The sequence below is a fragment of the Gossypium raimondii genome, chromosome 1, assembly GCF_025698545.1.
Source record: "Gossypium raimondii isolate GPD5lz chromosome 1, ASM2569854v1, whole genome shotgun sequence".
In the NCBI taxonomy this organism is placed as follows: domain Eukaryota; kingdom Viridiplantae; phylum Streptophyta; class Magnoliopsida; order Malvales; family Malvaceae; genus Gossypium; species Gossypium raimondii.
Window position 1 is genome coordinate 11,945,383 of NC_068565.1, and position 14,223 is coordinate 11,959,605.

Sequence of the window (14,223 nt, forward strand, 5' to 3'; positions counted from 1 at the left end):
AAATAGATATTTTAAAAGTAAAGGATTACACTAGAAGATTCAATAAAATATAGGGGCCAAATATGGGGCAAAATACCAAAAAAAGCCAATTTTTTTAAATTTATCGAAATGGGTCTGGTATTTTATTATTTACCGGAATGGGCCATTTTCCCCTAAATTGTGTCCACGTCAGTGCAATGTCAGGGGACGTGCCAGGAAATCGCGTCCACATCAGCGCGCTTTGCTGACATGGCAACAAATCGCGTCCTCTGAAGCACGATTTGTTTCTACGTCAGCAAAGCGCGCTGACGTGGACGCGATTTCCTGGCACGTAGTGCGCCCTGGGGACGCAATTTCGTTGTTTTCCCACGTTAGGGTTTTTAGGGTTTTTGGAGAAAAAAGTAAATAAATAAGGGATTAGGGTTTAAGGTTTCATAATTAAATTAATTAAAATTTATTCAAATTGGATTACATTTCGTGTTTATGGGTTTTTAAGATAAAATCAAAGCAGGATGATTTACCAGAAGGATTTTTGAAGTCGCGCCCACGTGTACGCGCTTTTGCTACAGTAGGTCTTGGAAAAATAATTTCGACTTGACATTTCTGAGCAAATAGTTTAAAAAATGCTTCAAGCAAGATGCTTTATGAGAAGAATTTGTGAAATCGCGCCCTCGTGGACGCGTTTTTGCTACAGTTGGTCCTGGAAGAAATAATTTCGAGTTGACGTTTTTGAGCAAATAGTTTAAAAAAACGCTTCAAGCAGGATGCTTTATAAGAAGAATTTGTGAAGTCGCTACCACGTGGACGCCGCTTTTGCTCTGATGAGGTCCTGAAAAAATAATTTTGAGTTGACGTTTCTGAGCAAATAGTATAAAACAACGCCGCAACCAAAGATGCTATTTGAGAAGAATTTGTGAAATCGCTACCGTGGACGCGCTTTTGCTCTGATGGGTTCGGAAAATAATTTCGACATGACGTTTCTGAGAAAATAGTATAAAATTGCTTCTAGCAGGATGCTTTATGAGAAGAATTTGTGAAATCGCGCCCACGTGGACGCGCTTTTGCTACAGTAGGTCCTGAAAAAATAATTTTGAGGTGACGTTTCTGAGCAAATAGTATAAAAAAACGTTACAAGAAGCATGCTATTTGAGAAGAATTTGTGAAATCGCGCCCTCGTGGACGCGCTTTTGCTACAGTAGGTCCTAGAAAAATAATTTCGACTTGACGTTTCTGAGCAAATAGTATAAAATCGCTTCTAGCAGGATGCTTTATGAGAAGAATTTGTCAAAGCGCGCCCACGTGGACGCGCTTTTGCTACAGTAGCATGCTTAGGCTGAGGCTATAAATGAGGCAAAAAGTGTTCTGAGATTGCATAAGTCACAGCAGAAACAATTTAGATAGACTAAGAAGGTTAGAGTTTCAAATATGAGTGAACGTATTAGTGCTTTTATTTACTACCATGGTGAGGTTTGCCACACCGAGAATGTTGTTGTTTTTTTTGTTAGAGAATACGGTGCGACTAGTTTTTAGCCAGAACATAGATTTAACAGAACTTCGTAAAAGAATTAGGCGTAAAATTTTTGGAACGATGCCAATGAAAGTTCTGTCTATTACATATCGATTCTGTTCCTTTGTTGATCCAGTGACATATGACTCGTTCGACATAAAAGGTGCTCGTAGCTTGGAGGCAATGGTGCAGACTCATTTTGCTAGTGGAGCACCTTATATTTAGTTATATGTACAATTTACATCGCCAAATGATGTACTTGATACCGGTGTTCGAGATGTATACACGGCCCCTGGCCGATATTCGGTTAGCGAGTTAGAAAACATGGAACAACCCATGTTTGGTAGCGGTGTTGAATGCACATCCCCGCAAGACACTCTGTCGGTGGATGGGACATGTACGTCGGTGGCTCGATGTTTGATGCTGGAAATACGTACTAGGGAACGGCATCAAGTTCTAGTGGTTGGCAATCTACATCCAATTGGGGACGTTATGAAATGCCCAGAAGAAGGGATGATGTACTCCCTATGACGTCGACCGGTAAGGGTACCTCGTACGCTGCAGATGATTGTGGGTTAGAAAATGACTCCGATGTGGATTCACCTCGAAAGCCTGGACCCGATGGTGTATAAGTTGGCTTATTTTCTGAACCGGAGCCTATTCCAACAGAACCTGAAGATGTTGAAAAGAGTTCAGATGAAGAAGAAAATCCACGATTCAGAGCATACTCACCTCCAGCCCACATGCATAATGTCGATCGGTCTGCAAATCATGCCCTAATCGCAATAGTTGAATGTAATTTAAAAAAAATATATTTTTTCAATTATTAATTGATAATTGTATTAATTGTTAGTAAAATTATCAAATTATATCAAATTATTAATTGTTAGTACCAGTCAAAACATTTTTCCAAATCTAACATTATGTGAATGTAAAATTATTAACTAATAATTGTATTAATGTTAGTAAAAGTATCAAATTATATTTAAGTTAAGGGTTAAGGTTTTTAATTTAAGGGTTTAGAGTTTTAAAGTTAAGGGTTATGGTTTTAAGTTAAGGGTTAGTGTTTTTAAGTTAAGGGTTTATGGGTTTTAATTTAAGGGTTTAGGGTTTTAAAGTTAAGGGTTAGGGATTTTAAGTTAAGGGTTTAGGGTTTTTAAGTTAAGGGGTTAGGGTTTTTAAGTTAAGGGTTTAGGGTTTTTAAGTTAAGGGTTTAGGATTTTTAGGTTAAGGGTTTATGGGTTTTAAGTTAAGGGTTTAGGATTTTTAATTTAAGGGTTTAGGGTTTTAAAATTAAGGGTTAGGGTTTTTAAGTTAAGGGTTTAGGATTTTAAAGTCAAGGGTTAGGGTTTTTAGATTAAGGGGCTAGGGTTTTTAAGTTAAGGGTTTAGGGTTTTTAGGTTTAGGGTTTAGGGTTTAGGGTTTTTAATTTTAGAGTTAGGGTTAGGGTTTATAGGTTAAGGGTTTAAGATTTGTCAATTAAATTATGCATTTAATAATAATTTATAAATTTATAAATTTTTAATAAGTTAAGGGTTTAAGGTTTTTAAGTAATAACTCAAAAAAATTTCTATTTTATTACATCAAGAAATATCAAAATATTCAAAATATTTGTACAAATAAATTTAAATACAAAAATCAATGTCTGTGCCCGTGGGATTTAGTGCCACATGGCGGCCGTCGACAGTTACGCGTTGGATTCCTCCTTTGTCCAGCTTCTGGCGGCGGTTGTGGTTCACCCAGCGGGGATTCTGGTTCTTCCAGTAGGGCATATGGTTGTCGGAGTTGGGACGATGAGCCACCTTGATAGAATTGTGAATGTGGAGGTGTTTGCATCACCAACGGCGACGGTGTTTGAAACCCATACGGTGGTGGGGATTGGTAAAAAGAAGAGCTCCCCGACGGCCTCTCTTGCGATCCCTCGTGCGTCGCTGGCCTATACATCGGCGGTCCACTCGACATAACAGGAAATGGAGCTGAATCTGGCCATTGGCTCCAACCTACCATAGGACTCGAAAAAGGAAACATATAAGGGTTAGGATACATAAAAGGGCTAGGAAACGCACCTGGCATCATCTGAAAAGGCGGTTGCGTGGGTATCATTGGTTGAACTGCTGGGTCGGGTGACTGTGTCGGTGCTCTCGTTGGGCCGGGTAAATGTCTGGGCGTCGTTGAGGGGCCAACGTCGTCGTCCTGTCGTCTTGGATTTAAAGGCCCGCGTCTTTCTCTTTGGAGACGTAATTGCCTCTGCCTTTCTTCTGGCGATAGTAAATACGGCTTGCCATGAATCCTAAACCATGGCATGTATTCCGGCAAGCACGCTAACTCCGGAACGATGATCGGTTCCATACTAGGTATATAGTCATACCGATATTCCCACATTTGGATGTACTCGAACCAGAATCTCGGTCAATCCGTATTCAATTACCGAAGGTCGATTTTGTGGTGATCGTCAAACACCTTAGGTTCCACGGGAATCGGTTGTCTACATCCAAATTGTCGTAACACCCTGTCTGACTGGTGCATCTCCACGGTCGCGTATTTGATCAACGCGACTTTCACTTGCCAAGCTTTTGGATTTTGTAAGAACTCATCCGGAATTACTACCCGAATTGCTGGATCCTCGTATGGTGTCCATTGAAACTATATGAACATGATAGAAATATTAATTATATACATAATACTAAATACTAAATACCAATCGACTAGCGAATGATGGAAATATCAATTTTATTTAATACTTACATGTGCTTCCGACTGTTGGTCTAATAGAAGCCGTATATCTTCAAGAGAGGTAGGTAATTGAGCATGACTTGCCGGATGGTTCCACCTAATTTAATAAATTTTTAGCATACTTTTATTTTTAAAAACCTACATAATAATTGTAAAATCTAATATAAAATTTACCTCGTTATGAGTGAGAATGTATATGGATGGTCCACTCGAGGACGTAGAAATGGAAAATGAAACCGTGCCCATGATTGCAGTAGTGACAGGCAACCTCTGATTTTTGCTTTCCTCAGTCGCGTCGCCCCGCACATCTCCCGATATAACGTTGCCAAGACGGCAGACCCCTAACTCAATTCACCAGCTGCTCTAAAATCAACGAGTTTCAGCAGCCATCTTAGATGTACGCGGCTTCGTGACAAGTCGGGCATCAGATAACCTCCAATTAACTGAAGAATATATGCCCGAGCATATCGGATTCTTTCTATTTCAGTTGAATCTTCATCAGGATCCTGGAATGTGTCTCGTAACCAGCCCATCTTGATCTTACCTCCATCCATTTTCTCCGGAATAACGCCTAAAAGGTCGTAGCACACCGCAAGCCAATCGCTAGATTGGGCAGACCCGGTGACTGGGTACCCGTCCACCGGTAATCCCAATTGTAGACTGACATCTTCCAAAGTGATAGTGCATTCTCCACATGGAAGATGGAATTTGTGCGTCGGGTCTCCACCTCTCGATCAACGCACTAATTAGTTTCGGGTCCACCTTGCATCCCCGGCCTACCGTCGCCACGTGCCAAAAACCCGCTTCCATGAGTAGTTCTCTACCAATGGTGATGGAGGATCATGCATATTCGGATATTGCATTCCAATATCCGATCTACGACTTTTATAACAAATAATAAATTAATAATTATCTAAAAATGCATAAATAAAAAATTCTTAAATAATATTTAAAAATTAAATTTAACGCTTATCATTTTCATTTGTTCCACCGATATGTGATGCTTATCAAGACGAGTCAATTCTCCGACCATTACTGAAATCGTACAAATTTTTAAGGTTTAAAAAAATTAAAAAAATAAATTTTTTTAAAATTATTTAAAAATAGTGATTTAAGAGAAATTTAAGAGGAACTTGAGAGCAAATTAAAAATAAATATGGATTTGAGAGAAATTTTGAAGGAATTTGAGAGCAAATTGAGAGGAAATTTAGAAGAAATTAAGAGAAAATTTGAGAGAGGATTAGTTTGTGAAAAAAAAGGGGCGAGGGTATTTATAGTTTTTTTTGGACCGTTGGGGGGGCAACGGTCAAAAAATTGACCATTGCACTGTTCACACGCGGGGCAAATCGCGTCCACATCAGCGTGCTTTGCTGACGTGGACACAAATCGCTCTTCAAAGGACACGATTTGTTGCCATGTCAGTAAAGCGTGCTCACGTGACCGCGATTTCCTGGCACGTCGTCTGACATCGCGCTGACGTGGACGCGATTTAGGGGAAAAGGGTCTATTCCGGTAAATAATAAAATACTGGGCCCATTTCGATAAATTTAAAAAAAATTAGGCTTTAATGGTAAATTGCCCCCAAATATGGTATTATCCCAAAGTTATAAACACATTTAATTTTAAAGATCATTTTTCCAAAATTTTGTGTCGCGGAATCTAGTTAACCTAAACGTCTTTAATGGACCTTTGCCCTTTTCGCTGCAAATTGTCATCAACGAATATAACTAATTTGGCCATTTTGCCCTTTCCTAGCCACTGCTACCACCCGCTACGGCCGTCGCCTCTCTCTTCAACTTTACAGCGTCCCTCACCATCACTGTTTTCCATTCCTCTAATTTACTTTTAATTCCCAAACCAACCGCGTCAAAAGGGAAAGTAACAATGTGGGGATGGTGGAGATTCGGAAAATGGACGGTCCTGATTATGTTCCTTCACATCATTGCCATTTTGATCTTCACCAAAGGCTTTCTCTTAACCCGAACTGAACTTCCCCACTCCAGCCACTGCTCTGATCTTTCTCAATCTCCTTGCCATTCGTCCCCTTCTTCTTCTTCTTGTTGGACCAAGCCTGCCGTTGACCGTCTCATCATCATTGTTCTCGATGCGCTGCGATTTGATTTCGTTGCTCCAAGTTCCTTTTTTGAGGAAAAACAACCTTGGATGGATAAGCTCAAAGTGTTACAGAGGATGGCTTCAGAGAATCCTTCTTCAGCTAAGATTTTTAAAGCTATTGCTGACCCACCTACTACCAGCTTGCAACGTCTGAAGGTTCCTTTTCTTTTCGTTTTACAAGTTTCAAAGTTTTTTTTCATGTAAATAGCATTTCACGGTTTTGTTTTGTTGATTTTATCAGGGATTGACAACAGGGGCGCTCCCTACTTTTATCGATGTTGGGAATAGCTTTGGTGCTCCTGCCATTGTTGAAGACAATTTCATTAGTCAGGTTTATTTGATCATTGCTCTTTCTGTTTATGGAAGTGAAAATTTGAAGTGGATTTGAGTAGAAACTCCAATATTAATTTCTTTTTAGAATTGAAAGTTCTTTTTTTTTTTGTCCCTCTAAGAAAGGAGAATGTATGCCTTTCCTTTTACATGGAACGATTATGCTGGACTAGTATGACATTTTAGTTCTTTTAAAAATAAACTGATTATTCTATTATTTTCTACTTTTTTCCCGTTTAGGATATAAAATCTAAGTAGCAAAGTGGTTACCAAATGAAAAGCTTAATGTTTATTGGTGTTTTTCATTCTAATTTGTTTTACTTATTTATTTATTTTCAGTTGATTCAAAATGGGAAGAGAGTGGTGATGATGGGAGACGATACATGGACACAGTTGTTTCCTAATCATTTTAACAAATCCTATCCATATCCTTCTTTTAATGTTAAGGATCTCAACACGGTATGCCATGTTTTTAACTGCAATTCATCAAAAGTGACTCTGTCTTTAAATGGTTGCGATAAATGATGTCAATGTTGTTTTATTCAGGTAGATAATGGATGCATTGAACACCTACTTCCATCATTATATCAACAAGACTGGGATGTACTTATTGCGCACTTTCTTGGAGTGGTATGATTAACATGGTTTATTTCAAGTTGAGAAAGTTTAGATAAATATTCGGTTAGTTAACTATTCAGGGTTATTTTCTTTTGGAGCCTGAAGCTGAATATGAATATTGAGGGGCTTCTTTATTAGATGTTATGCTAATTATTACTAATTCTTTGGTGGAATTGTTTTCCTCTTCCTTATTGCCTCTTCACCTAGGTGTTATGCTACTTTTATTGAAATCTAATTTTACCTTAAAATTGGAACATGCCCTGAAGAAAAAAAAAAACTATCTAAACTTATTCCCTTTACCTTGTTTAGTGTAAATGTATCAATTGATATGTTCTCACCGCGTGCTGCAAAGTTCGGTTACCTGATTTAAAGCTATTGTGGATGATTCTTATGTTTCTAAAATTACACGAGGTTTCTAAGATTTTGCATAAGGCTACTCTCCCCCCAATGATCAAAATGGCAATGATCTCCACCATCTTATGGACTTCTGTTTGGTCAGGATCATGCAGGCCATATCCATGGTGTTGATTCCACTCTAATGATCGAAAAACTGGAGCAGTACAATGCAGTTTTAGAGGTAATTTCTTGAAGCAATACAGTTGTTGCTTTCAACATCTTTACTGTTCTGCTTCCATGGATTCTCCATCATTTTTTCTCTTCTATAATGAATTTTTACTATTTTCACTGACTTTTTAAGAAATAAACAGCCCCAACCAAACCTACCTGTTTCGCAAAATTTTCTATGGAGAACTTATTTTTGCAATTTAGTCTTCTGGTGGCTTGACATGGAAAATATCTTGTAGAACTCATGTTGTATTTACTTCTATTTTTATCCTTCTGTTGCTTCCTAAAAGACCATTTAGCTTTTATGTCTCTGCCTGAATTCAGAAAGTAATTAAAGAGCTCCAGAACCAGTCTGGACCTGGCAAGTTACATGAGAATAGTTTACTTCTTGTAATGGGTGATCATGGACAAACCTTAAACGGGGATCATGGAGGAGGAAGTCCTGAGGAGGTATGATGCTTATATTCTGATCTACGACATAGAAATTTAATTTTATTATTTGGTTTTTCAGTCTTATTTGTTTAATTATGCAGGTTGAAACATCAATATTTGCTATGAGTTTTAAAGATTTGCCTTCCCTGCCATCTGAATTTGATTCTTCATCTTGTGAGGTGGACTTGTCATTTCCTCACTCTTTCAATATATGTTGGCGGCTTCTAGGAGGAATAGAGATTTTCTTTCTCTTAGGCTGCTGTTGTGTGCCTTTGTTGATAACAGTGGAGAAAGAGAAGGAAAAGAGCCTCAATACATTAACATTAGAGAAAACTTTAACTGTAATTTTTTATCAGGTGCCTTGATTATAATTTTATATTAGGGTTCTGTATGCTTATTTGGGGGACAAATTTTCGTCAGATGGTAACAAGTTTATAAAATTTTATTTAGCATTCTCATGAGCGAGAAATTTTTTTTCTTTTCTCATATTTTTTTCCTTTTGTTGCAGCCTAGCAAAAATATATGTATCAGCTCCATCCCACAGGTTGGAATAGTCTTTTACTATTTGTAATCCCTAATCACTTTCCTTTGCGTGTTTTCTTCATTTAAAACAAGTTTTAAGTCATATCATCTGTTGCAGGTTGATTTTGCAGTAACAGTATCGTCGCTGCTTGGTGTCCCCTTTCCGTTTGGAAGGTGCCGTGTAAGCATCCTTTCAATTACATTTTTTACTATGTTCAGCATGCATCATTTCATTTCTTGGACTTATTTTGAAGTCATTTTGTATATCTGCTAAATAAATGAAGCATGTTCGTTGCATTGGGGGGTTGGACTAATACTATTTAAACTATCCTTGGGATTGACCCCTAAAAGGCTAGGTGTTTTTTCCTCTTCCATATGATCTTCATTGGCATATCTGCGCGTTAGTAGGATACACCTCTGATTTTTAATTTTCAATTGGGTAATTAACTAAATTCAAATGTCAATTTTTCATACTGCAAATTTCAGGGAAAAGCTGTTACTCATCCCATCATAAAAATTACAGGAAATACTTTTTTTTTGAAGCAGTTGCCTTTAACTTTTCCCCTTCACAGCCTGTGGTTTTTATCATTGCACAAAACAGTCACTTGGAGTAGAATGAAAGTGCCCTTTAGTTCAACAAACTCCCATGTACCAAGACGCTGCCTTCTCACCCCACCTTTTTTCCCCCTTAAGAGATTGTTTTTGATGGTGGCTCTTTATGCGGTTTAGAATTTATAGTCTTCAAGAGCTGTGAAGTCTCTGTATGTCTAAATTCATGCCTTAATTTTGGTTTATATTTTACTGACTTTAAGTATGTCCTCTGCATTGAGAGTTGTAATGCTCTTTTCACTTTTCATAGTTCCATGAAAAATGTCGTGCTATTGAACTCCCTGTTCTTTTTGCAGCATCGGGCGTGTTAATCCTGAGTTATATGCTTTAGCTGTTTGTACATGGAACTTGGATGACGATAAGACATGGAACAACCAGGATCAAACAAAGTTGGAAGAATGGTTGCAAAATTATGCTAATGTCCTCTGCATCAATTCATGGCAGGTATTTTTTTTGCTTTGATCTTGGTTCCTGGCTTATAGGTATCAACCACAATGAGAACTTTGTAGACTATACTTTGCCTTTAAAGAGGTACAAATACAATAGTTAACAACCATGCATTGCCTGGTAAGATAACATTGGCTAGCAGTAATAAAGGTATCAGACTAGACATAGCTGCAGGTATAGCAAGGTATATTATTTGTTTGAAGCACCCTCTTACTCACTATTTGTTTCCACTCTCATACTAATTCTTTTCTTATAGGTGAAAAGATATATTGATGTTTATTCAGCTTCATCAGTCATCGGATTTTCCTCTGAAGACCTATTCCGTATATCAGATTTATACTCTAAAGCAGATGAGAATTGGTCATATACTAAGAATTTATCGTCGTACAAAAATGGAAGTTCCAACACATCATTGCCAGTTCTCAAAAGGCAAATAGTTGCCTATTCTAATTTTCTTTCTTATGTTGCTGAGCTGGCTCGTTCCAAGTGGACTGAGTTTAATTTAAAGATGATGGGCACCGGCATTGGGATTATGTTATTATCTTTATATTGTCATACCCTCGCCATTAAGAAGCTGAATAAGTCCTATGGTGTCTCTCTTCTGTCATCCAGAGATTCTGGAATTTCCTTTGGGTTAATGCTTACTTTCTTTATGGTACTGATACGTGCAGGGAGTCTACTTTCAAATAGTTATATTTGTAAGTTCCTGAACCTGATATTTGATGCAAGCGTCTTTTAGTCATTGTTGCTGACAGTCCCACTATTTTATTCTTCCTTGAGATCAGTGAAAGAAGGGAAAGCTGCAAATTTCCTCTTGGCCACTACTGGCATCATGACATTACGTTATTCTTTCATGAAGAACAAGATGCTAATTGAAGTGAGTGTAGGTCTCCTTGAGTCTAAATACTCCCCCCCCCCTTGCTCTTTTGGGTCCGTCTTTTACCTGTGCTGTAAACCAGTAACACATTAATTTAAGTAAATTATCCTTTATGCTGCTAATTATGTCTTGAATGTATGCCAGGCAGCTATATTTCTTCTTTTGACATTCATTTTTAGGATTGCTATTGAAGTTGGTCTTTTCAAGCAAGCTGCCACTTCTCAATTCATGAGTTCATCCTCTTCATGGATGCTTGGGATTTCTATAAGCCAATCATTGTGGACATATATGGCTGAGATTATGCCGATTCTTGCATTGATCGTTTTAGGTTACTTTTTATACAAGTCCATTTCTAGCTGCTATTGGGGAATTCCAAAATATGTTATCATGGGAACAATTTTATGCTATTTTCTCGTAGCATTGCATTGGATTTCTGAAAGCAACATATTGGATCTGGCCCATTTTCTTAAAGGATTTGGAAAAAATTGCATCCCTCGGACAGTTTATGCTATCACACTTGTTCAGCTGTCACTGTTGGCAATTGTTCCGATGTTCTGCAAGGAGGAAACTTCAAATTGCAGAGGAAGCTTGTTTGTTAAAATGATGTCTATTTTATCTGCATGTAGTTCAACAATTATTATTCTCCAAGGAAAACAAGGTGCATTGGTTGCATTAGGATCCTTGTTAGCAGGTAATTTTCCTTGTATTTACTTTGGCAGCACATATGATCTTGATTTCCTTTTCTTACCAGGCTATAGAGTTCTATTTTGCTAGATAAATATTGTCAGATTGTTGGTTTTAATGACCTTTGAACTTACGTGTTAGCATTTCTTTTTACAGGTTATTGCATGATGAGGCTTCAAGGCATAGAACAACATACCGTCAGTGGAACTGCAGGAATTTCAATTTTGGACCCTCTTCCTGTTTTGCAGTGGAGTCTGTTAGCTGTGTGTCTGCTTTTTGCAAGTGGTCACTGGTAAGATGCCTGTAATTCTTTGTGTGGTCCATTGCATTCTGACTTTTACTCACTGTGTGTTTAAGGTGTATCCATGCAAAGAGCTTTTACAGTTTTATTAGCAGATGCAACTATTTCTGAATCTGCCCTAAATCTTTCTTCAGGTGTGCTTTTGATGGCCTGCGATATGGTGCTGCATTTGTCGGGTAAGTCTTTTGGTATGTGTGTGAATTTTTGTATCTTCTATTCCAAATTAACTTTCCAAAAGAATCAACTGGGCTTCAATGCTCACATTTATCCTTCTTGATCCCAAAATTAATTAGTGGATGTTTTTCCCTTGAACAACAGAATTTTCTCTAATAGAGTTTTGCAACAATGTATTGCTTATTGACCCAACAGATGTACCTAGTGACCCTTGTTTGATTTTCAGGTTTGACGAGTTCATTCTCATACCACAAGCAATCCTCCTTACAATTGATACATTCGGATTTTCTCACATCCTTTCTGTATTTGGACTACCTCTTTTTGTTGCATTCCCATCTTCATTCAATCAGACGGAGCACAAAAGTCTCTTTCCTATAAAGTTATTTTGGGTAAGTTTTTTACTAGGATATCTATTTTCCTATGATGTGTTTGGCATATGGGATCATGGATAGGATGCAATGAGACAGACTGATGAGTGAATTCCTTTTATTTTAGTATCTCGTTTTGTTGTATGCAAAATGGAAGTGTTCTTGTCTTATTTTGCATAACCTTCTCTCAAAATTATTTAAGCTTACACCTTTGCTCGGATAGTCTTCTCTAATTTGATTGCTAATTCAATTATTTCTTTCTCCTAAAATTCTAGAGACAGGCAAATATAGTATTAAATTATAGTTATAGTAGTTCATTGTATCTCATGTACGTTGATTAACTCAAATCAGATGTGTTTCCCGATCTGTTATAATGATTCTTTTTAGTATGATTAGTTTCAATTTAATGTTAGCTTTCGTAATGAGAAAGATATGCTAATAATGATTCATCGTTGTTTTAGATATTTATGGTGTATGGACTCATTACGGCTATTACTGCCACTGCTACTATACTATGTGTCACCATCCAACGGCGGCATTTAATGGTACAGTAATCTTTCCATGGTAACTTTGTATGGGTTGACTATGAATCCAGCCATATTTGAGCGCCACTAAAACCTGCCTTTTCTTCACTTGCAGGTATGGGGATTATTTGCACCCAAGTTTGTTTTTGATGTGGTGGGGCTTATCCTTACTGACCTCCTCATTTTTGTGGCATCCATTTACTACTTTAATGGACTAGAGGATCGTATTGGCAATGCCGAATTGAGGAGGCTCTGGTAGATTCATTTAGCAGATAAATAATGAGTATATGACATAGAAAATATTGCTCAGAAATATGCCAAATCAAAAATTTTGCAGGATATCATTTGTAGTAGAAAGCATTGGGAGTTTTTTTTTTTTTTTGGCCAAAAGTATTTCATGTATTAAACTGAAAAAATACAACCATATAGAACTGTCAAACATGTCAGACTCAAAAATCCTAGAATAGAGCCTATGAGAATTATAAACAAATCCCAAGAACTATCTAGGAAGAAAGCAGGTTGAGAGCGATATCAAAGGGGGCTGGAAGTCCATCCTTGTCCAAGATAACTCATCCACAGCAGCCTTTATCCTAGGAATGCACCGTTGAACTTGAATCTCTTAAGGTTACCACTTAAAATGACTTCACAACCCATTTTCCACAGACCCCAGCAAGTATATAACATTACATCACCTTCATCCCCCAAGTATTGACACGACTTAGCTAAATTAAGAAACCAAGAAACAATGTTTGTAAGCTCTCGTCTTTCAATCTTCAAACCAGATTTGCCTTACCCATTCACACCCCGGAACCATATGTTCAATACTCTCCTCCATGCATTGCATATTCCACAAATAGGAGAATAATAATGTCACTTTTCTTTTCCATAGATTAACACTAGTAGGCAAAACATTGCATTGCTTCTTATCAATGATAAATGAAGATGCTTTTTTTCCTCCAATGTTTTGTATCCTGATTAGTTTATCTATCTCATCTCTATCCCCACCTTGATTCTTGAAATAGCATCTTTCACATCATTGTCAATTCAGTGTTCAATTTTCGATAAATCCCAATTCCCTTCTTCAGTAATAAGTTTAGCTACTTTAGAAGGCAACTGTGACTAACCTTTAGCATTTTCAATTCCAATAACCTATCGATCCTCCCCGTTCATAATTTGTCAAATCAAGGTCTCGTTAAGAAAAAAATTCCCCTCCATTTGACTACCCTAAGTACCTTTATTAACCTCTAATAAGGACCCATTAGGATAATACAAGCCCTTTAAAATCCTCACCCATAATGCATTTGGTTCTTGAATCATCCATTATGCAACCTATCATTCATCGTCGCCGACCATCATAACCGACAACCGTCACTCACAAAACGCTGAGCTCATAGCTACAATGTTGTAATATATTGAATGACTAATTGTACAAAATAGGA

The 14,223-nt window shown here is 37.5% G+C and overlaps 1 protein-coding gene across 2 annotated transcripts; it reads left to right on the forward strand.

Moving 5' to 3' along the window:
• The first annotated feature begins 5,869 nt into the window (after positions 1-5,869).
• Positions 5,870-13,141, forward strand: LOC105782516 (uncharacterized). Of its 2 annotated transcripts, none has more exons than XM_052631823.1 (18): positions 5,870-6,490; positions 6,576-6,665; positions 7,004-7,123; positions 7,211-7,294; positions 7,782-7,859; positions 8,171-8,296; positions 8,380-8,619; positions 8,787-8,822; positions 8,919-8,974; positions 9,706-9,853; positions 10,113-10,554; positions 10,642-10,733; positions 10,878-11,424; positions 11,574-11,709; positions 11,853-11,894; positions 12,119-12,281; positions 12,722-12,805; positions 12,900-13,141. In XM_052631823.1, exons 1-18 carry the CDS (start codon positions 6,104-6,106, stop codon positions 13,041-13,043), a joined length of 3,015 nt encoding a protein of 1,004 aa, XP_052487783.1. In that variant the 5' UTR covers positions 5,870-6,103; the 3' UTR covers positions 13,044-13,141. The 2 variants fall into 2 exon arrangements, with proteins under 2 accessions (XP_052487783.1, XP_012462773.1); XM_012607319.2 differs by having other exon boundaries at positions 8,380-8,457.
• The last annotated feature ends 1,082 nt before the right edge of the window (positions 13,142-14,223 follow it).